At 48.4% G+C, this 27,129-nt stretch overlaps 9 protein-coding genes and 1 non-coding gene across 17 annotated transcripts; 7 read left to right on the top strand and 3 right to left on the bottom strand.

The window, feature by feature from the left end:
- Positions 1–380: 380 nt before the first annotated feature.
- On the top strand, positions 381–731 carry FVEG_07861 (hypothetical protein; the record flags this gene model as incomplete). Its single annotated transcript, XM_018896570.1, has 1 exon — positions 381–731. One exon carries the CDS (start codon positions 381–383, stop codon positions 729–731), a length of 351 nt encoding a protein of 116 aa, XP_018754054.1.
- Positions 732–755: 24 nt separating this feature from the next.
- On the top strand, positions 756–1,448 carry FVEG_16194 (hypothetical protein; the record flags this gene model as incomplete). Its single annotated transcript, XM_018905432.1, has 1 exon — positions 756–1,448. The coding sequence occupies one exon, from the start codon at positions 756–758 to the stop codon at positions 1,446–1,448; it is 693 nt and encodes a 230-aa protein (XP_018754053.1).
- A 1,303-nt stretch (positions 1,449–2,751) lies between these two features.
- Positions 2,752–5,008, bottom strand: FVEG_07860 (hypothetical protein; the record flags this gene model as incomplete). The annotated part of the gene is made up of 2 exons (XM_018896569.1): positions 2,752–4,102; positions 4,164–5,008. The coding sequence occupies 2 exons, from the start codon at positions 5,006–5,008 to the stop codon at positions 2,752–2,754; spliced, it is 2,196 nt and encodes a 731-aa protein (XP_018754052.1).
- A 945-nt stretch (positions 5,009–5,953) lies between these two features.
- FVEG_07859 (hypothetical protein) lies at positions 5,954–8,202 on the top strand. 2 transcript variants are annotated; one of them, XM_018896568.1, is made up of 4 exons: positions 5,954–7,027; positions 7,102–7,697; positions 7,751–7,868; positions 7,929–8,202. In XM_018896568.1, exons 1-3 carry the CDS (start codon positions 6,613–6,615, stop codon positions 7,805–7,807), a joined length of 1,068 nt encoding a protein of 355 aa, XP_018754051.1. In that variant the 5' UTR covers positions 5,954–6,612; the 3' UTR covers positions 7,808–7,868; positions 7,929–8,202. The 2 variants fall into 2 exon arrangements, with proteins under 2 accessions (XP_018754051.1, XP_018754050.1); XM_018896567.1 differs by having other exon boundaries at positions 7,751–8,202.
- Positions 8,203–8,560: 358 nt separating this feature from the next.
- Positions 8,561–8,676, top strand: FVEG_16193. The gene has a single exon (XR_001989297.1). It is a non-coding gene; the product is annotated as a 5S ribosomal RNA (ribosomal RNA).
- On the bottom strand, positions 8,676–10,026 carry FVEG_07858 (hypothetical protein). Its single transcript, XM_018896566.1, has 2 exons — positions 9,754–10,026; positions 8,676–9,703 (listed from the first exon to the last, which is right to left on the bottom strand). The coding sequence occupies exons 1-2, from the start codon at positions 9,973–9,975 to the stop codon at positions 8,981–8,983; spliced, it is 945 nt and encodes a 314-aa protein (XP_018754049.1). The 5' UTR covers positions 9,976–10,026; the 3' UTR covers positions 8,676–8,980.
- A 373-nt stretch (positions 10,027–10,399) lies between these two features.
- FVEG_07857 (hypothetical protein) lies at positions 10,400–11,895 on the top strand. The gene is made up of 2 exons (XM_018896565.1): positions 10,400–10,759; positions 10,963–11,895. The coding sequence occupies exons 1-2, from the start codon at positions 10,605–10,607 to the stop codon at positions 11,711–11,713; spliced, it is 906 nt and encodes a 301-aa protein (XP_018754048.1). The 5' UTR covers positions 10,400–10,604; the 3' UTR covers positions 11,714–11,895.
- Positions 11,763–13,849, bottom strand: FVEG_07856 (elongation factor 1-gamma). Of its 7 annotated transcripts, XM_018896558.1 has the most exons (4): positions 13,664–13,849; positions 13,388–13,574; positions 13,118–13,166; positions 11,763–13,066 (listed from the first exon to the last, which is right to left on the bottom strand). In XM_018896558.1, the coding sequence occupies exons 1-4, from the start codon at positions 13,691–13,693 to the stop codon at positions 12,094–12,096; spliced, it is 1,239 nt and encodes a 412-aa protein (XP_018754041.1). In that variant the 5' UTR covers positions 13,694–13,849; the 3' UTR covers positions 11,763–12,093. The 7 variants fall into 7 exon arrangements, with proteins under 7 accessions (XP_018754041.1, XP_018754046.1, XP_018754044.1 ...); XM_018896563.1 differs by having other exon boundaries at positions 13,388–13,849; XM_018896561.1 differs by having other exon boundaries at positions 13,118–13,574.
- Positions 13,850–13,974: 125 nt separating this feature from the next.
- Positions 13,975–15,517, top strand: FVEG_07855 (hypothetical protein). The gene is made up of 2 exons (XM_018896557.1): positions 13,975–14,941; positions 15,006–15,517. The coding sequence occupies exons 1-2, from the start codon at positions 14,089–14,091 to the stop codon at positions 15,095–15,097; spliced, it is 945 nt and encodes a 314-aa protein (XP_018754040.1). The 5' UTR covers positions 13,975–14,088; the 3' UTR covers positions 15,098–15,517.
- Positions 15,518–21,028: 5,511 nt separating this feature from the next.
- FVEG_07854 (hypothetical protein) lies at positions 21,029–22,917 on the top strand. The gene is made up of 3 exons (XM_018896556.1): positions 21,029–22,307; positions 22,369–22,626; positions 22,686–22,917. Exons 1-3 carry the CDS (start codon positions 21,527–21,529, stop codon positions 22,748–22,750), a joined length of 1,104 nt encoding a protein of 367 aa, XP_018754039.1. The 5' UTR covers positions 21,029–21,526; the 3' UTR covers positions 22,751–22,917.
- Positions 22,918–27,129: the final 4,212 nt, after the last annotated feature.

The following is a 27,129-nucleotide window of genomic DNA, read 5'->3' as shown; positions in this document are numbered from 1 at the left end:
TTTTGAATTTGCTAAAAACCCGTTCTAAACTTAGAAAGCATTGTTTCTTGCCGACCTTTCCTCATCCTATATACGATATGTTCTTTGTTCGGCCACTCCCAGCAAGTGCCTGCATCTGGCGTCTTAAGGCTCGTTTGCTCTGCGGTGTGGCACCGCTTAAACATAATGACAGCTCAGATAAACTACTATTGCAAACTATTTCATACCTCTCATCTTCTTCCTGGATCTGTTTTCTTTTCACATTCACCGTGACAACACCAAGAATACCCAAACTGCATTAGCCGATACTCTGCTTCTTGCACAACAACTCTTTGAACAGGACCAAACACAACCTTTGGCTTGCTTTCATTCAGATCTCTGATCGTGAAGTTTCATAAAACATGGCTCCCGATCCCCCTGCTACAGAATCTGGCTCCGGCTCAGACAATGACGAAGACAAGCAGAGTGTTGTAAGCAACTCAAGCACGATGGCGACTACAGATGACTTCAAAGTCGATCTTCTCAAGGCAATCAAAGACATCAAGACCGTGGAGAAGTTTGCATTCGATCAAGAAATTGAGATTCCCGAGGATTTCAACATCTCTGTTCAAGGTGTTGGCGATATCAAACCTCCGCTCAAGAAGGCACAAGCAGTGAAGATTATCACTCAGGCACGACAAGCGCCTTTTGGAAGAGGAAGTGATACTATCGTCGACACTTCAGTCCGAAAAAACCTGGGAACTCGATCCTGAGCAGTTCACTATCGGCGGAGAAGAATGGTCCAATTCCGAAGTGTCGTGCCTCTTTTCGAGAATTGTCATCTGGCCCCAGGCTTCCGTTTCATGATCTTGGCACGAGTGATGGCTCTGATTGAAGAGGGCAAACTTCCTCAGCAAGAGGGCATGGATCTCTATCGAACTATGGCAGGCTTATTGATCGAATATAAGGACTTTGCTTCACTACAGCATCCAACAACAATCCATGAGCAGTCAAAAAGGATGAAACTCCCGCCTTGGCTGACTTCCAAGATGTGGGCTCAGCGTAGGCTGGGGAATGCACTCACGCACAATGACATGGGAAACTTCTTCTCGGGACTTTTGAAGGCCAGCACAAAGTCGAACACTGCTTCAGGTCAATTCATGTCCAAGATCATCAAACAGGTTGGCAGAATTTCAGAGGCCAGTTTCCAGTTGACGTGGCTTCCTTTTCTGCGTTCCACCATCCCCCTTCTCGAAAACGAAGGCATTTCCTTGAGTACACCACCCTACAAGAAGTTTTTCTCCGTTGTCACTCGGAGTATTCTTGACAACTTTCTTGGGCCGGAGCCCCGTGAGCCTTGGACCTGGGCCCTCGCCGGCGTTCCCTGTGACTGCAGCGACTGCGAGCGTGTCAGCGCCTTTCTCCGCCACCACACAAAGATGTCTGAAGAATACCCAATGAACAAGCCCCGGCGTACCCATGTCCAGTAGGTCCTTGAGAAAGCAGGTGTCGGTTGCACCATTCAGACCCGCCGTGACACGAGCCCCTATCCACTCGTGGTCACCAAGACCTCTCGACCTCAGGGGGTGAAGTTGAAAGCATGGAAGAAACGACGGGATCAGGTCCTAAAGGAGTTTGATCAGATTCAGCCACATCATCTCAAAAAACTTCTCGGTAAGGGTTACAAGACAATTAAGCAACTCCGTACCGGTCAGAAGGGTCAGGAAAGCCTACCACAGGGGCCTCAGTCAGGAGAGAAGCGTGGGGTCGACGAGTGATCGACATATAACGCCGTGATTTACCTCCCGTTCTGTTTTTCTTGGGTTTACTATTATTTGCCCAAAGGGTTTTGGTCATATGGGAAACCAAGTCTGACATTAGACTGATGTCCACATCCAGGATGCTTAGCATGAAATCAAGGCGTCGTTGGATGTACAATTGCTGGAAACATGGAGGAGCATAACGCCTGTTCTAGCTGCATTTGGAGAGAGGGAAATCCCCACGCAAGACAGGCACATGATTTCACAGTCACAAACTTTCCTTCTGTCGTAAAACTATAAGAGTAGTTTGAGCAACGTCCCCGCGGTTAGTCGAAGTGGTTCAGAGAGTTGGATATAAACTTGGTAGGAAGTGAGTGGGAAACAATGTAAGAGTATCAGGCAACAGAGTTTGTGTGAATTAAAACAATGATGAAAAGTTAACTGAGAGCTGTCAGAAGGAACACCGTCATGGATAGACTTTGGTTGATGCACAATATGGCCATTGAGTCACATTAAAAGCTCATCCTGCGTGACTGATTCTATCACCTTCAAGTCACTTGTTCCTTGGACATCAACTCTGCCAAGATTAATGTACTGAATAGTTTCCCAGACACAAGAAAACCTAACATTCTTCAAAGCCTCAAGTCCCTCCCAGGTGGCATATCACTTTTTCTTGGAGATCGCCTTCTCAAGAACCCTATTGAATAACTTGGCTCTTTTCTCATAACATTCCTGAATGACAGCAGAGCAGCAGGATTGAGCTAACTGAGGTGTATATTGTTCGGGAACTGGTCAAACCCCAGCCCAATGCAAAGAACTACGAATACATCTTTTTTTTTCTTGTTGATGTGGGTTTCAGTGGCCCAGTGGAGAGATATTTACACGGCGCCTAATGGACATTCTTGGCTAGAGCTGGACAGCCATCAGTCTCCTCAGGAATTGTTCACCATATGAAGACAAAAGGAATAGCCAAATGGTTCTTTGGTCCATCAAGACATTTTCGATACTAATACTAACACATACGATGTCAGATTCACTCAAGCGGAGTGTTTTGTACATCCTGAAAGATCTTACGAAGCTTCTTCATGACATCCCCTCCTGGCTTATAGCCAAGATGTTTTCCCTCCCCCCGACCACCATCTGACATTACGCGATTCACAAACTCATCCGCCGTACTAACTTCGGACCGTCTCAGATGCTGAATCGTGGTCAACAGCTTTCTGGCTGCCGTCGTCTCTAGACTCTTGAGTCTATTAGTACCGCCGGTCGTGGCTGCGATGATCTTATTCGGAGTTGTAAGCACGTTGAATGCCAATCTTCGCAACATCTCGTCAGATGAAAAATACTCTGGCGTGTCACAGATGCTTGACACATGTCCCGTTTCGTCCAAAGGAGGTCCAGACTCTGCAGCTTGGCTAGCAAATTCAAATGTTACTAGAAGTCTTCGGTGAAGGGGAATCTCAAAGTCGATCAGGATTCTTTCTGCTTCCATCACAGAGCGGAAAATTGAGACGACTTTTTTTATTTTCGAGGACTCAGCGCTGTGAGCAAATATCATTAGATCGATGTTCGACAGTATAGCGTTATTTTGAAGCGCGGAAGAGCCGTAGATAACAGCTACAAAGTCATTGTTGTCGAATAAATCATACAGCTTCTGAGTTAGCTTTCTTTCAGCTCTTTGTAGACGATTTGTTGGCGAGCTAGCAGTGTCTCCCATACATATGTACTGGCGATCTATGAGAAGAAACCGTCCCAAGTTTTCGATTCTGTCCAGCAGTCCTCTCACATTATCTATGGTTGATTGAGGATTCCCATTCAAGGTCCGTAGGACAAAGACTCTCTTTCCCGGCTCGATGAAGCGGCTATGCGGGCAGTGTTGCAGAGGAAACCCATGGATATAGTAAACACGTTCTCGGTGGATTATATCTTGGATGTGTAGATTCAGCTGGTTGACTTTCTCCAAGTCTGCGTCTGAGAGACAAATGTTTTGTTCAAGACAGTATCGCTGCACACTCGCAGGGACGTATATTAACATGCAGGAGTTGATGTCGGTTCTGCCCAGAAGTAGGAGGTTTGGCCGGTGTTGAACTTCCAACTGGATCGCGTTGGTGAGTTCAAGTCTGTCATCAATCATCCGTCCCATGCTGTTCTTTCCATGACTTTTGATCGAGGACCAAATCTTCAATGAATTAAAAGCTCTAGATCCAGTGAAGGGTCCAGTACCCCCAAACGACCACTGCGCGTTGGAGACTGAGTCTCGGTCGGTTGACAAGGCGGCTTGGGTACTGGGCTCTCGAAAAAGGACCAAAGAGCAGTCGTAGGGAATTAGCATTGCTTGCTGCGGATCAACCGTGATCGAATCTGCTTTTTTCAATGCCTCGCAGCTTATAACGATGTCGTTCTGAAAAAACAAGTTGGCTGCCGTGAGAGGCGTCAACATGGAACCAGATATCTTTCTCTTGGAGGATCTGCGATAGACCATGTAAATCGTCGATCCTCATAAACGTTGGATCACCTGCATATGCAACACAGGCCATGACGATATTCCCCAATTTCCCCTCTTGGTCGATAATCCGTTTTAAAGCTTCTTGATCCATATGACACTCAGCATTGACGGGAACGGGTGTGGCATTCTCTTCTCCAAGGGACATCATCGCAATGGCTGAGCGTATTGAGTGATTCTCTGTGATATCTGGTACCAACACACGGATCTTGCTCGGCAGCACTGGAATACCGATCAAGCGTGATCCGGGGAAACACTTTTCTCTCGCAGCCAAAAGCGCGACAGTATTTGAGAGACATCCGCCAGGCGTAAAGATTCCGCCGACATCCATGGCTCTGGTGTAAGCTCCAAGTACAGGATATCCAAGCGCCACACGTAGCCAGTGTATGACTTCCATCTCAACAAACGTCGCTCTTGGTGGACAAGTCTCTGGGTCCGCCATGTTTTGGTTCAGAAGTGGTATCAAGAGGGCTGCCCCCATTGCAGCAGGGCACATTGCAGCATCAGAAGATCCCAAAAAGTTTGGAGAATTCGATTTAGTACTCTCCGCAATGATGGATATGAATTCATGGATAAGTTGGTGGTCTGTGAGGCCAGACTCTGGCAAGGAGGAGAAGCTGACTTGGCGTGGCACAATGATCTGGGCTTCTGGATGTTTGGGTCTTTCGGCATTGAAAAGGACGCCACGTCTAATGACCTCGTCAAAAAACAGTCTGGTCCTGCCCTCGCCTTCGTCTTTGGTAGGTCTGGGGTGTTCATTCAGAGGTGGGGGAGAAGATGTTGTCATGCCGGGCATGGAGAGGGGGGAACAAAGCTGCTAATAAGAAGTTTGAACAGGGGGTGAATAGACCGCGGAGAGGTTAAGTGGTATCCTGCAGTATTTTATACATGGCATCACGCTTTGGCTCGTAGTAGCAGCAGAACGATCATTGACTGTTGCAAACAAAAGGCCATGCATGGTAAGACAAACAGCATATGTACCCGGTTGAGGCTCAACTTGAAGAGGCGTCATGATAAGTAAGTTTGCAAAAGAGTCATGTTCAACTTCCAACCTACACAGCACACGCTAGACTGTGGAAGGGAGCACGAGACACAGCGTAACTCGGGAGGGATTGATCACAAACATTCATCATATTCCATTTGCGTCCATGAAGCATTACTGTATCATTGCAACCTGTGTGAGCGTTGCAGTAGGCTGGCGGCTCTGCACAGTCGTGATGAGTCGCTATTATCAGATACAGTAGGAAGCATAGGATTCTGCCCGGTTTACAATACATGGAAAAAGGATGGAAGGTTTTTATGGAATCTGCTGACTTCAGGGCTGTGATACTATCGGAACATAACATATGCTTTGGTTCATGTGTGATGAGCTATGGCATGACATGGCCAAAAACATATACGTGCTTGACGTCCCTAATTAAGCTTGCAAGAGCATAATTAGCATACATAAGATCGATATGCGTGCAAGGATGCAGAGTGAGTCTCTACTACTGAAAGACTCATTGTAGAGAACATAGAAGAGTTGACATGTCCAAGTTAGCCTCTCTGTTTTACCAGCAACAATAAAAATAGATCGCTAAGACATGCAGAAAGATCAGCTGATGAACGATACTGTATGCTCGGATAGTCTCATGTCAGTATGAATGACAATGCAGTGTCTTTTATGACAGCGCTTAGACAGAAAAGCAAACATGTGATTAGCTCACAAACACGCAATCCTCATCTGAGACAACAAATAAACTACATTAGAAGAAACTTAAGCCATGTCCATATATCTTAAGCTAAAGTACTTTTATAGGTCAAGCTTATACTTTAGATATAGAGATAATGTTCTCCGTTGAATGGACAATATTAGGACGTCTTGATCGTCGGAACACGGCAGATGAAAACAACGACTAGGGGACCCAAGAGCTTCCTCCGATTGGCAAATCGTATATTATCTCTTGTTGCGACTAGGCTAGTTCAAGTAGGTATCGCAAATCATGCAGGGTTGATACATACCTATCTAAGCGCCTGGTCCAAAAGTATCTTTGCAGAGGGTCTTTGCTTAATTAAGTGGCACGCCGCAGTATTCATTTCATTCCTTCTGTTGGACAGCAGTTGTTAGTTGGCTTCTGAATTTCACTCGCATTCTTACTTCCTTCTTCATCTTCTTTTTCCATTTTCCTCTGAATCGTTCAGTACCTAGACTTCAGCTTATGTCTGCCTGACAATACTGTATAATCACACAAGGATAGACTCCTTAACCACTCTCTTATCTAGATACATAGGCTCATCGCACTCACCACTCGCTCACTATTTCCGCAATCCAGTTGCTAGATCACCTAAATTCCCTCGCTGAAAGCCTCGAGATCAGCATCTATAACTCAGATATTGTGCCCCACGAAACAAATGGCAAAGCTACTATCTGAACTGACGCCTTCATTCCCGCCGAGCTTGATGGCGCCAAAACGATATCGATGGGCTGCGGGAGTCATTTTTGTCGTCTTTTTGTTCTACTTCTTCTCAATTAATGGATTTCTCTACCAGGAGCCCTTGAAATACCGTGGCTCGATAGAGGTCGATTGGTCGCGCTTCGCCTACACCCAATATGTCACCAACAGCGACTATCTCTGTAACTCGGTCATGCTCTTTGAGTCATTGCACCGTTTTTCCAGTCGTGCCGACAGAGTGATGATGTATCCTTCTCACATGTTCGAGGCAAATAACGGCAGTTCTGTGGATACCCAATTGCTTATCAAGGCTCGCGATGAATATCGAGTCAAGCTCGTTCCCATTACAGTCCAGCACAAGGATAATAAAGATAGTAAACAGTACCCTCATCACTTCATCTAGGCCCAATTCTTATCCAGGAACCAGGCTAACTAATGCCGTCTTTAGATACCTGGGCTGATTCATACACAAAGCTCCTCGCTTTTAATCAGACCCAATACAGCCGCGTGCTTTCTATCGATTCTGATTCCACGCTCTTGCAAAACATGGATGAACTATTCCTTTCGCCCCCAGCACCAGTAGCTATGCCAAGAGCTTACTGGCTGTTTCCTGAGAAGGAGATCCTCTCATCTCAGGTAATACTTCTCCAACCTTCAGAAAAGGAATTTGCTCGCATTATGGCCAAGGTGGACTCTGCCTCTGAGAACGACTTTGATATGGAGATTGTGAACTACCTGTATCGCGAGAGTGCTCTTGTCCTCCCGCATCGTCCCTATGACTTGCTAACGGGCGAGTTCCGTGCAAACGATCACAAGAGGTATCTCGGCTCTGACACTGAGCCTTGGGATCCCGTCACTGTCTACAACGAAGCCAAACTCGTCCATTTTTCGGACTGGCCGGTTTCCAAGCCATGGATACAAACGGATGAGGAACTTCGCCTCCAGTCACAACCCAACTGCACGACTTTGGCAGATGGTGCAGAGGACTGTGCGGCAAGGATAATATGGAACTCTTTCTATACAGATTTCAAACGAAAGCGGAAGGTAAATATACGTCTCGGTCGTCTTCTGCTTGACTGGAAGCTAACAAGATGTAGGAAATTTGCGGACTGGATGAGGTAGTGATATTGCCCGAGGAAGAATACGAGGAATAATCTCCTGGCAAAGGCAGGCTATTCAATATCAGAGCAATGACTATAAGGCTCGAAATGTATTGTGAGTAAAGGCGTACATGTTGATTCCTTGTGGAATGTACATTTGATGTGATACCTGCAGGCGTGTTATTCGAGACGAACGCGAGATGATTTGGCATGAGCAAAGTGTTTGTTTACTATCAAGAGAAAACACGACACGGCAATAGACAATATCCCTAGACTTCTGTTCAGCAATTAGGTACCTAGCCAGGCCGTATGATTACAATCTGTACGACACACTTACACACAATCGGGCCAATCACGGATTTTAACGGCAGACCAGACCCATAGTTACCCGTTAATTGACGTTGTAGCTGCGTTGCCCCCACATCCATTTGTGTGCCTGTGATGTCTTGGGTTGTCCTTCGTGAGTACAAACATTACGACAATCAAGAATGGCGTACCAAGTATGAGATACCCAGGGTAAGTAGTGGAGCAGTGTCCCAATTCACACAGGTGGCCACTTGTCAGTTGCATTGGTGGCAGCTCACGACTACACACTGTTGTGTATTTCTTTAGTGTCGACCGATACCTATGCATCTTTTACCTGATCGGTAAACTTCTATTGTCTCGGACATCTCGCCCACTAGCATATACTATTTTTGTATACGATGGTGGTCCTTCTGGTTTGTCCCGCTAAAATGGTCGTATGGTATGCCGACAGCTCCAACAGACTCTCTTTATAAATTGATACTGCAGCCATGACGATCACATACGACCATACCTATCAGAGAACTCGGGATCCCGTCCGCTCTCCCATAGATAAGCTGGTAAGGGGCGGATTAGTAGTTGGGTCGGTGACGACCAGCGAATCCCCGCTGTTGTATGTTTTCCCTTTTGCTGTTTCTGCCCCTTTTTGCCGAAGGGGATGAAGGTTGGATCATTGGAGAGAGGGACACTGGGAAGCGATTGTGGGCTAAACTGGATCACGAGTGGCGTGTATAGACCAAGATGATTGTTCTGAAATGCAATTTCGCTATGTCTGATGTATGCGTAGGTGGGCAAATGGAGCCAGAACGATAGTGCGAACGGCTCTTCGAGATCATCGAACGACATCTCCTAGGATGCAACTCGTACAAGTCCAACCGCTTGACTGATCTCCAGTTTGCTGTAAAATTCCGACCTTGAACTCGACTATCCTCGTGGTCGAGATCCCCGTTGCAAAAAGTCCAACTCCTTCTTCTCCTTACCAGCAACCTTCTTCCTCTTCCTCTCAATCGCCCTATCAACCTGTCCCTTACTCATGCCCTCATATCTATTCACAAGCAGCTGCTTCTTCTGCTCGCTCTTCTTGAGGTAAAACGGCGTCTTGCCCTGCGCCACAAGCTCCTTCTCCTTCTGGCGATGCTCCTTCAGCAACCTCTCTTCCTCCTGTCTTCGCATGTTGGCCTTCTTGCGAGATTCCATGGATTGGAGTTGGCGCTTTAGATTGTCCTTCTCGTAGGAGTCTTTAGTCTTCTTGATCTGTGCGCGAAGGTCGGCCATCTCCTTGTCGCGGTATTCGTCTAGGAAGGCGTAGGCTTTGCTAGCTTTCTCTTCGTCGACGCGGCCTACTAGAGGGTCGAAGCGAGGATCGCGGTATTGGCGCCGGTTATCTGGGAGGATCTCACGGCGGCGAGATACGGGCTTCTTGGAGGTTTGTTCTTGCGGGGCGTGTTTGGAAGATCGTTTGGGCTTGGGGTCGTCCTTTGATTTGGTGGATTTCCTGGGCGCCGGTGTTTCTGTTTTTGGGGCCTCTTCATCGGCAGATTTCTTCGATTTTGATTTGCGACCAGCAGATGGCAATGATGCTTGTGCTTTTGCGAGAGCTCCAAATGAGACTGATGAGAGGTCTATTTTTGGCGTGTCTTGCTCGGGCTGTGGTATAGTCAGCACTGTGTTTTCGAGGAGAGACGTAATGGGCTTACCTCTGATTCATCTTCCGAACCTTCTTCAGATTCTTGATCTTCCTCTTCATCCTCGTCAGAAGATGCGCCTCGAATACCCTGCTCCTCCACCTCATCACCATCATCATCGTCCTCACTTGAGGAACCTTGGCTCTCTGGCTCTTCTACCCACTCATCCTCTCTCCTCGGTCGCACTCTTCTCTCCAGTCCAAATGAAGATGACGTTTTGCGCTTGAAAGCCATGTTGTGCTGCTGTATGCAATTGAATAACTGCTGTTCAATGTTTGATCATGGCGGCGCTGGGAACTTTTTTATTTTCCAGCTTTGATAAGCCCCACGAAGAAGCCTTATCTTAGCGCCCCGGTAAGTGAATCTGCATTGAACGTATCCTGACATGGTTACTGGTCAAACTTTTGGCACCTCAAGATCAAGACTTTTTAGAAAATGGAGTATTATGGTCGCTACATAATAGAGTCTACTAGGCCCTGCAGTCTCAAGCAGCCTCTTATAGCGCAGTGACACAGTACGTGAACAGCCTAAAAGTGCTGTTATGGTCCCTCTATTTAATGATTTGCATAAATGGGTCTAGGCCCACCCCCTGCTGCCCCGCGATTTCGGCCGCTAAAGTTAAGAAAAGCCAAATGTTTGTATCGCAAATCGTATTCTTCTTTGGTTAATGCGCCTCTCTTCCTCCTTTCCCCATGCTGGGCACCGTTCGCCATTTGGTGAAGAATCGTAATTTTATATTCTTTGGTACATCCCGTACTCCTTAATTCTTTGACTTTAGCTTTACTTCTCCACTGCCATTCAACTCGACAGCACCAAAGACTTCACCAACACAGGATGCTTCTTTTCTTCTCCCAGCTTCAGCCATGACAGGATATAAAGAACTCGTCGTGCCGAATGGGTCGTCATCCAGGCCGATTAAAATACCAGGCCTCACTTTGGCGCAACCCAGACAGGGTGATGCGCCCAAGAATGCGCCCAAAGGCCCCAAGAAGAAGAATAAAGCTGGTGCAGATGCAAAGTACGTTCAAGAGATCTATCTCAAATATTCCATGAGGCTCCTGGAGGCATTCCAACGCTCCGAAAGACTTTGGGAATGTATAGTCTATCAGTTGGGACTTTTGTCTGGAACAAGACTGAATTCGCCTGTGGACGTATCGAGAGCCTCTGAAACTCATAAGGTAGCATAGAATCTTTCCATACCAGGTCACTAACTCCTCTTAGAATCCCCAAAGGCCCCAGGGCAATGATCCAGGCCCTTCCAGTTCAACGTCGCTCTTCGTCACCCCACAAGATCCCAAGCAAAGCCTCTGGAGGTGTTCCCAACCCTACGCCCGAATATATGGCCCAAGCGAACCTCAGCCCCGAAAAACTCCCTCAACCGCGTCGCATTCTCATCATAATGGACCTCAACGGTACTCTCCTCTATCGGCCCAACAAGCGCCGGCCCTTCGACTTCGTCGAGCGACCTCATGCAAAGACCTTCATGAAATACTGCCTCGACACTTTCCATGTTGCGATTTGGTCCTCAGCCCGCCCTGAAAACGTCAACAAGATGGTTGAACAGCTCCTCACACCTGAACAGCGCGAACGGGTTCTTGTCGTTTGGGGTCGTGATTCTTTTGGTCTGTCAGAGGGTGATTATAACGCAAAAGTGCAAGTATACAAACGCCTCACGACCGTATGGACTAATCCGCGGGTGAGGGCTGCTCATCCCCAGGCTCATAAGGGAGGCCTTTGGAATCAGAGCAACACTATTTTGGTTGACGACTCGTTAGAGAAGGGCCGGAGTGAACCATTCAACACGCTTACTCTTCCTGAGTTCTCCGGTCTGTCCACGGAGATGCCCAATGTCTTACCTCAGGTTCACGATTATCTGAATGAACTGGCCTACCAGGCGGATATCAGCCGCTTTGTAAGACAGTCACCTTTCAAGCTTGATCCAGTCTATGTCTTGCCAGAGCATGCAGCCTAGTCAGGTTTGACCATGCGCCAACTTGGGAAGTATCAGGAAGAAGATGAATCGCAGGATATCATAGACGGTTTAGATTCATTTAGAGATACCCGAGGCCCGAGGCCTCATGAGATACAACTTCATAGCGTGTTGATGATAGAACATAAATGGTCATTGCCAAAGGCGACACATAAAACTTGATCTCAAAAAAAAAAAGTTCCTTTCAATTGTCTATAAGTAACAGACAGCTCTTCGTTCTTTTGGGTACTACATAGGGAATTGCCAGCCGGCAGGGCCTTCATGAGGCATAAAGTATCATAAACTCATTTACCCTCCCAACCATTTAACCATAAGCCATTATCATCATCGCTCTTGTTTTCTTTTTCCTTTTTTTGATTTGTTTATTTGAAGACCTTGCCGTCAGCAAGCTTGTACTCCTTGCCGTTCACGGTGATGGGCTTCTCCCAGCCCCAGGCATCCGAGACGAACTGCCGGTGCTCGGGGTTGGAGGGGTCGAGCTTCTCGAAGTTGTAGCTCTCCCAATCGGGGGCGACATCGAAGGCGGGAACGTGCTCCTGGCCTCGGATGACGAAAGCACCCTGGATGACGGAGTCGTTGTTCTCGCCGTAGACGGCAGCACATCCGAAGATGTACTTGCGGGAACCCTCAAGACGGTTGTTGAAGCCACCAATCAGGTTGTTTGACATGAAGGTGAGGGTAAGCTCCTCGTTGTACTTGTAGTCAACCTTCCAGATGGAGTACTCCTCGAAGTTCAGGTTCTCCCAGAAGTACTTCATGGCCTCGTTGTGGTCCTTGATGTTGGAGTACTGGCGCTTCCACTCATCGAGAGGGAAAGAGGGGCGACCGAGAGCCTCGAGAGGGTGCTTGGCCTTGGGGGCAGCAGGAGCCTCCTCAGCAGCGGGAGCAGCCTCAGCGGCGGGGGCGGCCTCCTTCTTGGCCTCTTTCTTGGGCTGCTCAGGCTTCTTGGGGGGAGTGTTGGTAAGAGCGGGAGTCTCGAGGAGCTCAACCTTCTCAGCAACCTCGGCGAAGATGGGCTGAGCGCGGACAGTCTCGAACCATCGAGTGACGGCAGGGTTCTCCTCACGCCACTGCTTGTCGAAGAAGTACTGGAAGCCACGGACGGCGATGCCAGCAGCGAAGAGGTCGGCAAGGGTGATGCGCTCGCCAACAAGGAAGGTGTTGCGGATGAGGTGCTCCTCGACAACGGAGAAAGCCTTCAGGGAAGCCTTGGAGGCATCATCGACGTTCTTCTTGTTGTAGGGAGCGTCGCCCTTGAGGGGACCGAACCAAGCGATGAGGCTGGGAAGGATCTCGGAGTTGAAGAAGGACATCCACTTCAGGATAGAAGCATAGCTTTGGATAGTTAGCGAGAGAACTTCTCAAGGGCCGTTGACATGAACATACTCCTGCTTGGTCTTGCCGAGAAGAGTGGTCTTCTCGTTCTGGGAGGTGACTATAGCGGGGTTAGCAAAGATCCCGACAAAGCTGACAACATAGACAAGGAATTGGGTTGCAGGGTCAGAAGTTAGGCGATATCCACACAATAGCTCTTGAAAAAGACATTTCAGACAGGGATAACTGTATAATAATGCTAGGTCATCACTCGCAAGGGAGGGGTAAGAAGGAAGAAAAGTGGTGCCAGATTAGGCACGCATCGCGCACAGCTTCACTTACTGTAGATGGCAATGGCAATGCACTCAGAGAGAGCGAAACCATCCTCGCCAATGAAGGCAGGGATCTTGCCGAGACCGTTGGCCTTGAGGTGCTCAACGGTAGCGTTGCCCTTCTCGGCCTCAACGATGTTGAGCTCGATGTCGTTGGCCTTAGCGACCGCGCGGATGGCGGTAGAACGGCAGTTGTTCTGGAAGAACCAAGACCAGTCAGTAACGACGCTCTTTGTTTGAACTTGCAGCAAATTCAGATTCAATTTCAATGCTCGAGAGTATGTACCTCGCGGGTGAAGAGAGTTCCGAAAGCCATCTTGATTGCTTTGCTGAGGCAGCTGAGAACGAACCAGTTGACAGACAAAGAGACGAAGGAGGAATGAGGAGGAGAAAAAAGAGGAGGGGAAGTTTTTTTCTAATAAGTGTGTCAAATTGCTTGCCCCGCGCTAGTGGGGTCCTGCCTTACTGCCCGAGCAACGAGCAATACCCAGTAAACTGCGAAAGACGTGGCTGTGATGCAGTGTGGCGGGTGAAATCTGTGGCGCATAGATAAGTCTATCTGTACCTATTCGAACATCCGTCCTCTCCACGTGACCTCACCGACTCAGCTAGCCCGTGATGGACCTTGAATTCCCGTGAAGTTTTTTGGACCGTCAGTGAACCTCGTGGTCCAATACGATACCGACGGGGCCTTCCTCCGAATTGGCCATCATGTCGACGTTTACACATAGCCTACGGCAGCTGAGATGTCAAGGCCAACTTTTCCGAGCACCATGGCCTCAACCTGCCTTGCAAAGAGCGACTTTTCCCCTCGGTGTGCGAAGCATCGCCAGTGAAACATCTTCAACGATCGTCGAACCGAAGCCCGATCCCTTCGCCGTGATAGATTCTAGTTCCAAGATTTCTCTGCCATTCCAGGATGTCCAGCATGCGAGAGCCGTTCCCATCTCGGCTTCGTACTTCTCTCGGGAACCTCAATTCAATGAGATGTACCTACGAATCGCTCGTCTTCTCACCAAATACCACACTCTTCCGACACTACCCCCAAGCGCTGCTCCTCCGACAGCTTGGATAAAGCTCGACGAAATGCGATCGAAACTTGGTGAACCAATTAAGGCCTCCCACTACGCCAAGGTCATTCGAGTTGCCAAGCGGCTGAATCAGATTGAGACCTCACTCTTCCCTGAGGAAGTCCGGGTTGCTCTTGAGGATTTCAAGCGAGACATCAACCCATTCATGAACGTACCTCACGAGGTGACAGTCGACAAGTTTGGACGAGCTGTTGGTGTCGGCAAGCGAAAAGAATCTACTGCTCGGGCTTGGGTTGTGGAGGGTACAGGAGAAGTGCTGATCAATGGCAAGACCCTCAGCCAAGCTTTCGGTCGTGTCCATGATCGTGAGAGTGCGGTCTGGGCTCTCCAGGCCACTGAGAGATTAGACAAGTACAATGTCTGGGCATTGGTGGAAGGTGGTGGAACAACCGGTCAGGCCGAGGCTCTTACGTTGGCAGTTGCCAAAGCTCTGATCGTCCACGAGCCAGCGCTCAAGACTGCTCTTCGAAAAGGTACGTGCTTGATAATCACCGTCGCTATTGATTTTGTTGCAGTGACTAATGCTCGTATCTACAGCTGGGTGTATCACCAGAGACCCAAGGACAGTGGAGAGGAAGAAGCACGGCCATGTCAAGGCACGCAAGATGCCCGCCTGGGTCAAGCGGTAAGCAAATTTTGCAAAAAGCTGGCATTTCACGACTTAGGATCGAGCATGTTGCTGTGATCATGATGAGAAAGGTGGTGAGCGGGGCGCTCATCCAACCTCCATGTATAAACAATACTTTTGTAGTTCTAGAAACCCATGCCCGGCCTTGGAAAAAAAAAATGTGATTTTTGGCTTGTGATCATGTGGACGAGCAATTATGGCTGGAACCCGTCACAAAAGGCACTCCTGTTCCTTGGTGGTTCAGATCGTGTCTATTCGAAATAACAGTTGGTGCACTCAGACGAATGTAACCATAGATCTCAGATGAGCTGATGCGGCATTACGTCTCCGGTTTCTCGGGTTCCTTCACGCGCCCTGGAGAGTATCTAATGACATGCAGGGGGTCAACGAACCTTGAGAACCCCAGCCTTCTTCATGTGTGTATAAGACATTTTCTGACGTGCTAAACATGTCAAGCACCTACCGGCCGAACCGGATTGCAGCAATTATGTACGGGCCATCCCATCGAACCCTGAAGGGTGCTCCTTGACGGTAATTAGCAAGCCACCAAGGCGCTGATAGCTCCCGTTATCCGCTCGTGTCATGATTTTATACCGCAATCGGCTATATTGCCGTTAAGTAAAGTCGAATAATCGTATCGTTAGCGCTAATGCAAGACGAACGTTGGAGTAATACTAATAGTACATGAGCCCTGGACCTTGATATAACAACGAACTTTTATCAAGTTTGAATCGGGACGGAGCGGATGGCAATCGGCGAAGTACTGAACATCCCTGGCACTATTAGCTCCATGGCAATTGAATAACGAGTGCACTCCGGTTGGCCAAGCCGGGGAGGAAGTTCGTATTTAGCTGTAGTAATTGTAATTGCGGTCCTTCTTCCGCAGCCCGCTGGTCGCAGCGTCCCAGCGAGGGACGTTGCTTTGGCGCGCAATACATATGGCATTAAAGGCGTGGATATAGGGGCCGATCCATGATGCTTTGTGCTAGTGACTCTTGAGGTAAGCAGCTCGTTGATATGAACAAGCGGATAGCTCTATAGAGTAATCACCTCAAGCCATTGCATCAGCTGTTAAGCTGGAGAGTGGATTGCTGAAGAATAAGAAGATTTCTAGAATCAGTTTCAGTGGGGTGGCTTGAAGTGTTTCAGCTCATGCATGTTCAGGAAGAAAAGCGGTTGGTTCAATTTTTAAGATCCAACGGCACAACGGTGTGGCGGGATGGAGAATCTTCCGAAAATGATGTTCAGTTACCCCCCGGGGAGGATCGGTACCTGATAATGTTGAAACTGATGTTGACTCAAATAAAGCAATTCTGGGTACCTAATCAGCATAATGATCACAACAAACGCGACTCGTACAAAATGGGAATTGGAGCCGTTGGAATCATGTCAAGCCCTATGGTAAGAATCCACAAATGCTGCGAAAGTTAAGATAAACTTACAATGGCGATGCGCTAGGCGAACCTCCAATAATTGTTGGATCTTAGCATAATGACGGCATAGGAGATTCAGAGTTCTCGGTGTAGTGATAACCAACATCACGCGGTGTCCTCGTCGAACTCAGGATTGAGGCCGCCACTTAGCCCGTGCCAACGCGGATCCAGCTAGAGTTAGTACTGATGAATAATATCCAGAAATCGCTCTCATCATGGTAGAGGTGGAGAGCTTAAGCATGGGCAGACGGCGGTTTGAGGTCGGAGGCTTTGGGGCGGACGCAGCCACGAGTGGATAGCGACCCCTGTTGCCTGAGAATCGGTGCCATTGCGGCACTCTGTACTGGATACTCCGTACATGCGGTGTATCTGGACAATCTCCAATCTCATCTCGTTCCAAGAGTTGAGGAAAAGTTAACGGCCAACGGCTTTTAGGCGAGGCTGAGATCGTCTTTAGTTCTTCGATCAAACTAATTTGGCGTGCATACGGAGTATATGTATGTGTGTTGATCAGCATAACACAATAGTAGCAGCATATGCACAACATTCATAAGAAGGCTCCGAATGCCTTTCTCGAACTTTTGGTTGCTATGCTTGGATAGTGAACATGCAAGGCGAGCAGGGCTGTGATCAACGGAGCGAGGTACCTTTGTTAGTCAATTGGTGTCTGGGCAGTATTATGATTGGGCTTCGAGTTCAGCATCACTATCGTCGCCCCTCGAACCCCAGCTGCCCAGCCAAACTAAAGGCATATTCTCATGCGTGGCTGATGCGCGTTGCCTTTTGCAGTTCTAGACGCGTGAAACATGATCCGATATGCGCGTCAACTAGTGCGCTTCAGCAAGTATCCTGGTCATTCAGGTACCGGTACTTGATGTGGGGTCGGCTGGATGGTGGGAGATCTCGGTGATGACCCTTGGTTGACACTTTTATCAAAGCACCTGCAGCCGTTGAAGATGTTGATGCAGGGTAGCTAACGCAGCAAGCCCATTGAACGCGAAGAAGAGGCGATTGTTCGCTTGTAAACTCACGGGTAATGCGTGTTTCTGAGGGGGGAATGAATATGTTGCATTATATGTGTTCAAGTGCCATCATCTACCTGTTAATGAAGTTAATGACGCTGTTGATGCTGAAATATGTAATTAGAACTAAAATGCAACGGAGTACGGAAACAGGTAAAATCGAAGTTGCCATTTAAAGTGTGGCTGGATAAGGCAGTCCGAACCGCTCTAAGTTTACCTGGTACTAAAAAGGCAAGATCCTCCCGTGGTTGTACAGAGGTTGCAGGAATCAAGGCAACGAATATGAGGCTGACCTTCTATCACTACCTTTCAGCCAAAAGTGAAGATCACATGCACTTTCCCCTCAAACACCACAACTGGAATCGCCACTTCCACGAAGCAAACTCGACCACTAAGATGGTATGTGATTACCAGCCTCATTGCGGTCTTGCTCGTGACACAGACGATCTCAATGGGAGAGTCTAGTATCTACAGTAGACCCTTAGATCGTGCTGACGAAGCCTATTTTTGTCCCATTTCCAAAATGTTGGCATTTACCCACTCAAGTTCACCTGCCTTACCCACTGTATCCAAAGCATCGGTCGCTGGCAGGTGCCCTGACCAACGCCTACCCCAGTCCTCGTGAGAAAATTTCCGCTTTCCTCTCGAGCCATTGACCAACCACGGAAACGCCCTGACTTCGTCACGACATCGCTGGACTGTTATCTTCCTCACGCAAGCCAACCAGGATCAAGGTCCGAAGAGCTCCTCACGACATATGCCATTCTAAAACCCGATCTAAGTCCGCATCATTAAACTTTCAAAGTATACTCAAAACTGAGTGTTTTCCCGACAGCGTGAGCGCCTCCGAAAATCCGGATAATTCGCCAGCCCCTATTAGCAACATGGCATGCCCACCAGGGGCTCGCATTCATGCTGGGAGGCCTGAAGCATTAGATTGAATCCGAGCAAGCTGAGCTCAAGCATTGTTGGCACGTTCCATAACAATATCGCCTTCTCCGGACGGCTGGCGCGAGGGTCGAGCTACCTCCAATCTAAGCAACAAGCGCGTTGTGTCCGAAGCACGAGCATCTCAACTCCAACAAGGATTTTAGTTGATATCGCCCTCCTCTGTCGATTGGCCAGCGTTTCTTTCCGGCTTCCTCACCTGGAACCACCTCCATATGTGGACTGTGGACCAGCGCCATGGCTCGATTTGGATCTGCGTTGCTTTTCTTTTCTTTTCCTGCGACTTTAGCCATCGCAATAATCTGTCGTTGCTTTTCTTGTCACCTCAAATCCCTGGTCCATGATTGCTACAGACACGTAAGTGTCAAATCGATCTACTGACGTTGATTTGTACAGGGCGGGCAAAAATGGGAAGAAACCCCAGCAGGCAGCTAATATTGCTCAGGTCTAAAAGTAAAGGTCAATATGAAAACATTGCGTCTTCTTTTGGTTATTTTTGCGAATTATCCCCTGCAAACCGCACGATAATCGGCATCTTACAAGACAATAATCGATGCACCAACTTAGCTGACATTTGTCCTGCATTGTTGGGGAGGCAGCCTTCAATACTTGACAGACAGGCTTTGTCAACCGCTTGGCCTTGTTTGGCTATAGTGGTCATTTTTCACAAGATCAGATCTGTTTGATTATTTCTGAGCCACTTAACCAATATGCAGAGCTTGAGAATTACCCACACACATCTAAGCCATGGTATTTTACGAAGTATATGGACTGAGATATGAGGTTCCCAGAACTAACAGTGGCAAGTACCTCAAACAAGAGAGCTTGAGCGTCTTGCAATTTACGAAAATATCACCATGTGTGTTCAAGTAGGTTGCGGTAGGCGGGTCTCGTGTCAAGTTTTTCCTGGCATTAGCCCACTTAACCCTTCTGTCAAAGAATGAGCCAAAAAAAAATCTCGATTGAGCACTGGTACTTGCACCGGAGCTTCAAGAGGTACAGCCCTAAAACGCAAGGCGTGAAACTATTTTTGGAGGCTATCTGACTCTAGAGATACAGTATGAAGGCCAACGCAAGGTGCCTGATGGCGATGGGATGGAGAAAGCAGCCACAGCAGTCTTAGGACCACCACTTTTCTTATCTAATGCATTGATACCCAGCTTCTGACGACGAAAAAAGCAGAACAGGATTCCAACATTTAGTCACCACTGGATGGAAAGGAGGAGAAGCCGCTGTTCAGCGCCCAGCATGAGCAATTGCAATGACTACCGGATGTTTACTAGGGCCACGGCTCAAAAAGCGGTCCGGTACTTGCGCAAAGCACCCATGGCGCCCCAGGATCCGAGACGCTACACCCTCCATCCGCTCAATTCACGCCCAGGCAAGCCACTTCGATATGTATCATTCCCCTCCAATCTTCCTGGCGCCTCTTACCAAGGTACTGGGCCAGGGGTGGTGCCCTAGGCTGGTTACGTGGTGGATGGAGAAGGACGACGCCGATCCTTCCACAATTTCCAAACCCGTTCTCATGAGCCCTCTTTGTTGAATGGATCTCTTGCTTCCAGGCTACGTACTATTGAAGCCGCAATAGCTGGTGTTTCTTCCTGGGCTTCGTTTTTTTTAGAGTGTTTTGGACCACTCAGTTCCGTTTCCCACCTTGCCTCATATCTACATTGGATCATCTCCCCTTCGGGAGATGAAGCTGAAGCATACAATGCTTGTTGCCCATTCAATTCAATGATCGGGTTACACACGAGTTCATTCATCTTGCCTCAATCTTGGATTTCTCCATGGGCTTAACATGTATGTCGGCTGCCCTGACGCCATTCACACAGCGTCTTTAGCCAGTAGTCTAAAACGATACGCCTCACTTGGTTTTGCTTGTCCCTCACATCTGGCCTACTGTCACACCCCCTCCCTTCTCATCGAAACCCCTTCTGAGTCCACAGTGAGTCTCATCAGTCACATTGCCCCTGCCTCCGATGGTGGACCCTAGGTAAATCATAGTGCCCTCCAGCGAGTGCAATGCTTTTCTCTGTGAGTATGCTATATAGATCCCGTGGCTATCCTCTGTTTGCTATTGATGAATTTCGTCATCTCCGCGACTCACGTCTATTCCCGTGCCCCACTGTTGACCCTTCGATCATACATCCTCGTTTTTGTTAGTTGCTCTCAAGTCATATCCTCCTCAACGTGACCAAGAGACTGTCACCACACCGATTCGGCGGAATCGTACGCCCGTACCGGCTTAGTGAAAGCTTTTTTCTTAGAACATTTACTTGGTCCCTCATAGAGACCCTGGTGCATTGTAGTGGCCCCAGCAGATCGCAGTGGGCTCGAGCTTGTCATGCTCAAGGTCTCTTACATGGGGTCTTGGCCAGGATCCTCCTAGTTGACGGCGAGACAACCGTTTGACAACTCATCCGCAAATCAGCCCTGGGCCCCAAAGCCCCAGACAAGCTACTTAGACCTAACTAACGCCTTGTTCTTCGTCATCTTTTCGACGTCCAGCCTCTACCGGGCATGAACGCGCTAGGCTTTAGCTTACGATTGGGAGTCGACTTGATAAACTACGTTGCTACCCAGATCCCCGGCTGAGCCATCAGCTCTCTTGCCTGATCAGTAAACCGCTGGGTTTCGTTTGCGAATAATAGGCCAGCGGCACCCTGCTTGCAGAGCCGTTTGATCTCTCAACTCGACTACTATCTTCCCCAGCTAGCCATCCATTCCCTGCCTCACCACACCCCCCGACTATCGATCATCGCGACTACTCCCACTGTGGACTTCACCTCTTCAGCAACCCCGCGGTGACCCCTCTAGCACCATCAACAACACTGTTCCGTCACATATTCGCAACCACATCATTTTGGTTTAAAAGGATACCCTTTCCTCCCCGTTGATACAGCACCGTGTATTGTGTAACTATCCGGATCATCGAAACTGGCTGCTCTACAGTCACCAGCGTTGCTGACCACCCTTCAGCTGGGACCGACAGCAGGGTCGTGTGGCATTGAAGGTCTTCGGGGCATGGACGACTCGAACCGTATGAGGAGGCAGAATGAACCGCCGGTCCATTCGAACCCCAACCAAAGATACTCACTCAACGATCCGTCACAACAGCGCCGTTCGCTCGCTGGAATTTCCAACGACAGGTATCGCCCTGCATCCCTTGCTGGCCCTTCATCGTCAGGGCGAGGCATGGGGGCTCCGGGTAACTACAGTAGCTACTATTCAGAACCTAGTGCATCATTCTCGACGGCAAATATGCCTGGCACAGCTATAGCTTATGGCTCTGAGTACGGCCACGACTCCCGCCAAACGCAAGGTTTTGGCGGCTACAGTACCGCAGCTACGATGATGTATAACGTTGGCCAACCGAGCACGCAAAACACAGTTTACGATGCGCAGCAATTCAGCTCGCGGCAACCTGCAGCTATGCAAATGATGCCACCAGACGTCGCCTCGAGCTACTTTGGGTCCGAAACTGGAGCCTCAGCTGGCCCGAGTCTACAGCAACCGGCGCAGGGCTCAAGCGGATCCGCGAATGTTTACCAGCAAAGCAATGCCATGAATTACGCGAGCAACAGCATGTCCAGTGTGAGCGCAATGCCGCAGGCAACAAACACCGCCGATGTTTCAATGACAGACGACCACGAGTATGCGGAAGGCGCCCTCGAAGAGAAATGGGTCAGTTACCAGAGGCAGCTAGGGAGCATATTTCAGGAAATAGTGAATGGGTCTCTTGAGAGTGCATCTGAGACATTGCTTAGCGTCACTAGCTGGCTCTTGTCTCAGGTCGCAGATCTAGGTATGTATTACACTGTCTATGGAACAGAAGAAAGCCAGAGCTAACTACTGTGCTTGCCCAGGTCTTAATCTTGACGATACCAACCTCCATTCTGATCGGATTCAGCTGTGGAACGACTTCAACCACGCTTGGCTCGGATTGGGCCAACGCCAAATTGACCTAATGACTTCATCCCAACAACTTTCGAGAACGCAAAGTCTGGTTTCAAAGGCCATGATTAAAAAGATGGGAAACGAACTAATAAGGCTATGTGACGGTATAGAGCGCCATGGCCTGGTGGACTATCAATATGGAGTATGGGAGGATCAAATAACTGCTGGTGAGCAACTGCAATCCCGCCCCAAGAGTCTGACCGGATTCGCTAACATGTGCATACAGTTCTTGAAGACTGTCTAAACTTATATGATGCTTCAGAAGAAGACAGCGACAGTGGCAACCGATAACGTACACAGTTAAGACTGCACAAGCACTCAAACACATGTCACACATACATGTCCCCCCTTTTGACACCGAAATTTGCGTTCAAAATCAGGCATCACGGCCCAATGTCTGCATGGCGTCACTATGTTGAGCGCCAGCTGCAACAAGGAACCCGCTGTCTTCGTTGCGCTTCGCAACTGCTTTCTTTTTACACATCGATATATCGATGGTTTTGTTGCGTATTATGCTTACCCCCTTGTCACTCGCATTTTACGACTTGGGTTGATGTCATGTATGGTAAGCCCAACGGGCTGTTCACGAGTTTCCTTTTATGTTGTGATTTTTGCCAGATTTTCTCCCACCATTTGCTGGCAGTGTACAAAGGCATAGGATTGCTACAATCATGATTGCATCGCGGGGTTCCATGGAAAAGAGGGTATAGTCAATACTCCATGTATTATACGGTTATGGGATACATTGCTGGTCATTGCAGAGGCCAATGGATATGGGTTTGACACCGAAGGGCGCGTGGGTAATGATTTCGGGGGAAAGGCGTTCAGACTTGCATCAAGTTGCCTTGCTGTGGTTGGAGCAAAGGTCAGGTCAGGTCAGGTCAGGGTTGGGTAAGGTTGGGCAGGGTTTCATATTGTCTCTTTCTCTTCTTCTTTTCTCGTCAGGCTTCCAAGATAGACTTGGCAGCACTGTACTATTATTACCGAGCCTTGCTTTGAGTTAGAGAAAGGCTGCGGTCATGGGTTTACAGCATTAGGAGGGTGGGCGAAAAGAGTGGAACTGGAAGAACCTCGCGGGCTTGCCAGCTATGTTAGATGAATGGGAATACCAGGATGAGACGCATGTTTGGATAGAAGCTGATAGAATTGTACAGTTACTGAGGAGTGCTTTGATCAGGCATTAAAATTGTGAAGGTGAGTGAAATGGCATGGCTATAGCAGGAGAACTTTACGGTGTGATGATTTCTGCCCAATGTTACCAGCTTACAATTGGCTCCAATAGAATGGGTGTAGATAGGTCGGTGAGGTATGTAGACTCTAGAAGCTTGGCCCCCGCAATGTTATTAACTAACTAAGGAGGGGATTGACAAGCAGATCGATAAATGGATATGGGAACGGATGTGATGGCGCCTCGTTTAGAAAAGTGACAAGATACCCATGTAAGTGAGAGGGAGGGGCCGCCTTAAGAATTTGAAGGACAGGACAGGACGGGACCTGACAAGACAGGACAAGCGACAAAAACAGGGGGGATCAATACCAGGCCAGGGGTCGATTAATTAGTTACCTACCTTACCTCACTCTAGGTACTGTGGAATCCGTCAGTAGTTGAAGAAACGGGAGTTGCCATCGGGGTTATTCCTGAAGGGTATTGCTTGCGAGAGAAAGCGGGCTGAGTTTGATCCCTGCGGATATTATACCTAGGCTGGCTATTCTTCAGTGACAACATTGAAGGTACAAGGGGGGAAAATGATGATGGCTGAGGTTTAGATGGACGGACGGTTAGGCGAGTGCTTTTCGGTACCTGAGCTTCTGTTCCAAGTGGGCTATCGACAGATTTATCGTGAATAGTGAAGCGCAGCTTTACTGAATGTGGTTTTCTTGGGCAAGTCTCCGACTGTGGATGTTGTTATCTGACTGAGGTATCCGTATGTCCCCTGTTGTTGATGTTGTTGATGTACGCACGGGAGTGGCTGACGCGCTGTGGAGGTTGACTTGACTTCATATGGCGTATTCAAAAGCTAAATAATTACGGTGTCAATCCGACAGCTCCTTTCACTGAATATACCATACTGTAGCTGACAGCCTTTAACTCGCCGTTATTTATTTTATGTTGAGCTTGTTTCTTCAAGACAATGCGTGTAGAATTGTCAACAAACACATCGACTCACCGATAGATAACTCGGTGACTTTGTTGAGTTCACCGACATGTCCCGTGCGTCTCTGTTAATTATAGGCCGCATTTATGAAGGACGAGGTTGATTACACAGAAGAGGCACAGCCTAATGCATCTCACACACACACATATGCACTCATGCATGGCGACTTTCCTCTTCAGTCCCTGAAACAAAGGAAGAAACATTGTCAGCCAGCCAAGTCCAGTTTTCTCTGCTGGCAAAAGAAATTCTCTCAGGCCTGTCTAGCCTGTCAAAGTTGGGCGCTTTGTGAAGCTGAGCCGAGCTTTGCTGCAAGAGAGAGGCGCATTCGCATTTGCATTCTCATGTGCATAAGGTAAATGCAACAGTGTCATAGCGAAACGAAAGGAATACGTACCAGGTACAAAGTCGAGTCGGTTGTCTTCCCGCAAAAGTGGCTTCTTATGCAGGTACAAGCACCTCAAAACAAGAGGCGTCTGCCCTACCCGGTCGCTGTGAGCCAATGGACAGCGTGTGGCTTTTAGGGGGCGTGAGGTGTGAGTTGTGAAAGATTGCGCGAGTCAAGTGGGGGGTTATGTACCAGGTTGTGCTTGACAGGACAGGATAGGTACGGAGTATCGACAAGGAGTATGTAATCCACCGTGGCTGAGAAAGACAAGAAGTCAAAAAAGAAAGAAAGTGACATAAAAAGCAAACAACACAGCATCATCATCATCATCATCATCATCATCATCATTGGGCTTGGGAAGGGATAACATTATTTATTGCTCAGTTACATTCGGGAGATTCCCGGAGATCTAGACTTTGCTCTGTTTTGGTGATCATCATTCAATGGAGGGCGTAGTAGTCTGTCTAACACGGCACAGCATATCCTCTCTGAATGTTACTGAGGAGTCGCTTTATCGCTCTGCTAACAAAAGATATCAAGCATATCCTTGCCAGGACAGAGCCACGAATTCCACAGGGGGTTTCGATTTAAGCATGCGAGAGATGGACGATTGGTAACAACGGTACCGAGTATTTCGACTAACGTATGTAGGTAGTCCTTAGCATCCAATGTAGTCAGTTGGTTGTAGTTACAATGATAGATGACTGGTCAGCTGCAACACAGTCCTCAGCAGTTGTGTTTTACCAACCAAATAAACCTCTTGTTTCGAAATCTACTAGTTGATTGAGTTGAGTCCAGTCTATCTCCAGTGAACTCTTTATCTGGCAACACTAATAATAGTGACGTGAACAGTCAAAGAAAGGCAGGATCAGATGATGATCCTGATTCTACTGACGTGTCCTCGAAACCTAGTGACTTTGTTAGACTGGGTAATAGTCGCGAACGGACTCTTCACTTACACTCAATTGTGTCTCTTAAGGTTCCTTTGGACCTAATTCGAGTTGTCCAAACTCAGCCGGGTTTAGCGAGGAAAGAACGAGGCGGACCGAACTGAGCTGGATGGACCCCTCCTACCTAAGGTATACTTGCCCTCTTAAGAGCGGGGATACCCTCGCTTCTCTTTTCTTCTTTACATCCAACTTTTCTTCTTCTCTTACGGATCAGCTTTATATACTCTACAGTGCAGTAACGCAATCGACTCTAGTAGACCAAAAGCGTGGAGGCGCATCCGCATTGGCAACCATGATTCGTTTCTTTTTGTCATTGTCACGATTTAGCTGCATTTCTGCTTCATCCGAATTCTCCAGCCAATTACGGCGCCCCGCCTGACTTGCTCGTGAACCATCACCAACAATTACCCCTCCAGCATCGAGCTCGACTTGGCCGATGCCTAACATAGCATCAAAAGGGCGCAAGATTATCGCTTTTTTCCCGTCGCCCTACCCAATATCAGCCCAATCGCTCGATCATGTAGTCACTCGCCACAATCATGGTAGGATTTGGGGCTTGAGCCTTGAGGTCCAACGGCTGTGAACGCCCCAACGTCGATCACGTTGCCCCTCGCTGATGCGATGCAACGCAGACCAAATGAGGCTGAAACATTATTGTCGAATCGCAGCTGACGCTCTGACACGGCAACTTCTTCTAATGGGGAAACAGATCGCAGCAACAGGAGACATCTCGAGAGATGCATAAATGCCCTCACGTTTGAGCCCAATGACATCGACGCCTAATTGAAACACCGCCCTTTTGACGTTGACTTTACACGCAGTAATATTGCTTGCAGGAGGCGAGAATTGGGCCGTTTACTGTCTGTCATCCATCCGTCTCTCAGACCGCCCCAGTTCAGCATATCAAGTATCATGCATCGGGCATCAACTCGCCTCCATCATTCGCGTCATCTGACTTCTCGATGCATCCATTACCAAGTAGCTATACTTGGCTGGGCCTAACCTAATTGACCCCTTCTGGACCGCGGCGCTTCCAAGTCTCGCCGTGTCTTCCAGCTGTTGTGGTCTTTCTGTTCCGTCTGTTCCGCTGCAGGCAGCGGCTGAAAGCAACCGACACTCTCTATCAAGCTCAACTCCACATACTTCGCCTGACCGCTGAATCGTTGGGCATTAGTTCAC

The sequence above is a fragment of the Fusarium verticillioides genome, chromosome 3 (assembly GCF_000149555.1).
Source record: "Fusarium verticillioides 7600 chromosome 3, whole genome shotgun sequence".
NCBI classification, from domain to species: domain Eukaryota; kingdom Fungi; phylum Ascomycota; class Sordariomycetes; order Hypocreales; family Nectriaceae; genus Fusarium; species Fusarium verticillioides.
The sequence above is the reverse complement of the archived record's forward strand: the minus strand, read 5'-3'. Positions and strand labels throughout refer to the sequence as shown.

What these genes read in the sequence shown, in the direction of transcription:
- FVEG_07859 (XM_018896568.1), top strand. Translation starts at nt 6,613, where the DNA reads ATGGCAAAGCTACTATCTGAACTGACGCCTTCATTCCCGCCGAGCTTG. An exon ending in GCACAAGGATAATAAAGATA is followed by an intron (nt 7,028 to 7,101) that starts GTAAACAGTACC and finishes TGCCGTCTTTAG; the next exon opens with ATACCTGGGCTGATTCATAC. An exon ending in ATTTCAAACGAAAGCGGAAG is followed by an intron (nt 7,698 to 7,750) that starts GTAAATATACGT and finishes AACAAGATGTAG; the next exon opens with GAAATTTGCGGACTGGATGA.
- FVEG_07858 (XM_018896566.1), bottom strand. Translation starts at nt 9,975, where the DNA reads ATGGCTTTCAAGCGCAAAACGTCATCTTCATTTGGACTGGAGAGAAGA. An exon ending in GTTCGGAAGATGAATCAGAG is followed by an intron (nt 9,704 to 9,753) that starts GTAAGCCCATTA and finishes ACTATACCACAG; the next exon opens with CCCGAGCAAGACACGCCAAA.
- FVEG_07857 (XM_018896565.1), top strand. Translation starts at nt 10,605, where the DNA reads ATGACAGGATATAAAGAACTCGTCGTGCCGAATGGGTCGTCATCCAGG. An exon ending in AAAGCTGGTGCAGATGCAAA is followed by an intron (nt 10,760 to 10,962) that starts GTACGTTCAAGA and finishes AACTCCTCTTAG; the next exon opens with AATCCCCAAAGGCCCCAGGG.
- FVEG_07856 (XM_018896558.1), bottom strand. Translation starts at nt 13,693, where the DNA reads ATGGCTTTCGGAACTCTCTTCACCCGCGAG. An exon ending in GAACTCTCTTCACCCGCGAG is followed by an intron (nt 13,575 to 13,663) that starts GTACATACTCTC and finishes TGGTTCTTCCAG; the next exon opens with AACAACTGCCGTTCTACCGC. An exon ending in CTCGGCAAGACCAAGCAGGA is followed by an intron (nt 13,067 to 13,117) that starts GTATGTTCATGT and finishes AACTATCCAAAG; the next exon opens with CTATGCTTCTATCCTGAAGT.
- FVEG_07855 (XM_018896557.1), top strand. Translation starts at nt 14,089, where the DNA reads ATGTCGACGTTTACACATAGCCTACGGCAGCTGAGATGTCAAGGCCAA. An exon ending in CAAGACTGCTCTTCGAAAAG is followed by an intron (nt 14,942 to 15,005) that starts GTACGTGCTTGA and finishes TCGTATCTACAG; the next exon opens with CTGGGTGTATCACCAGAGAC.
- FVEG_07854 (XM_018896556.1), top strand. Translation starts at nt 21,527, where the DNA reads ATGGACGACTCGAACCGTATGAGGAGGCAGAATGAACCGCCGGTCCAT. An exon ending in GTCTCAGGTCGCAGATCTAG is followed by an intron (nt 22,308 to 22,368) that starts GTATGTATTACA and finishes GTGCTTGCCCAG; the next exon opens with GTCTTAATCTTGACGATACC. An exon ending in GGAGGATCAAATAACTGCTG is followed by an intron (nt 22,627 to 22,685) that starts GTGAGCAACTGC and finishes ATGTGCATACAG; the next exon opens with TTCTTGAAGACTGTCTAAAC.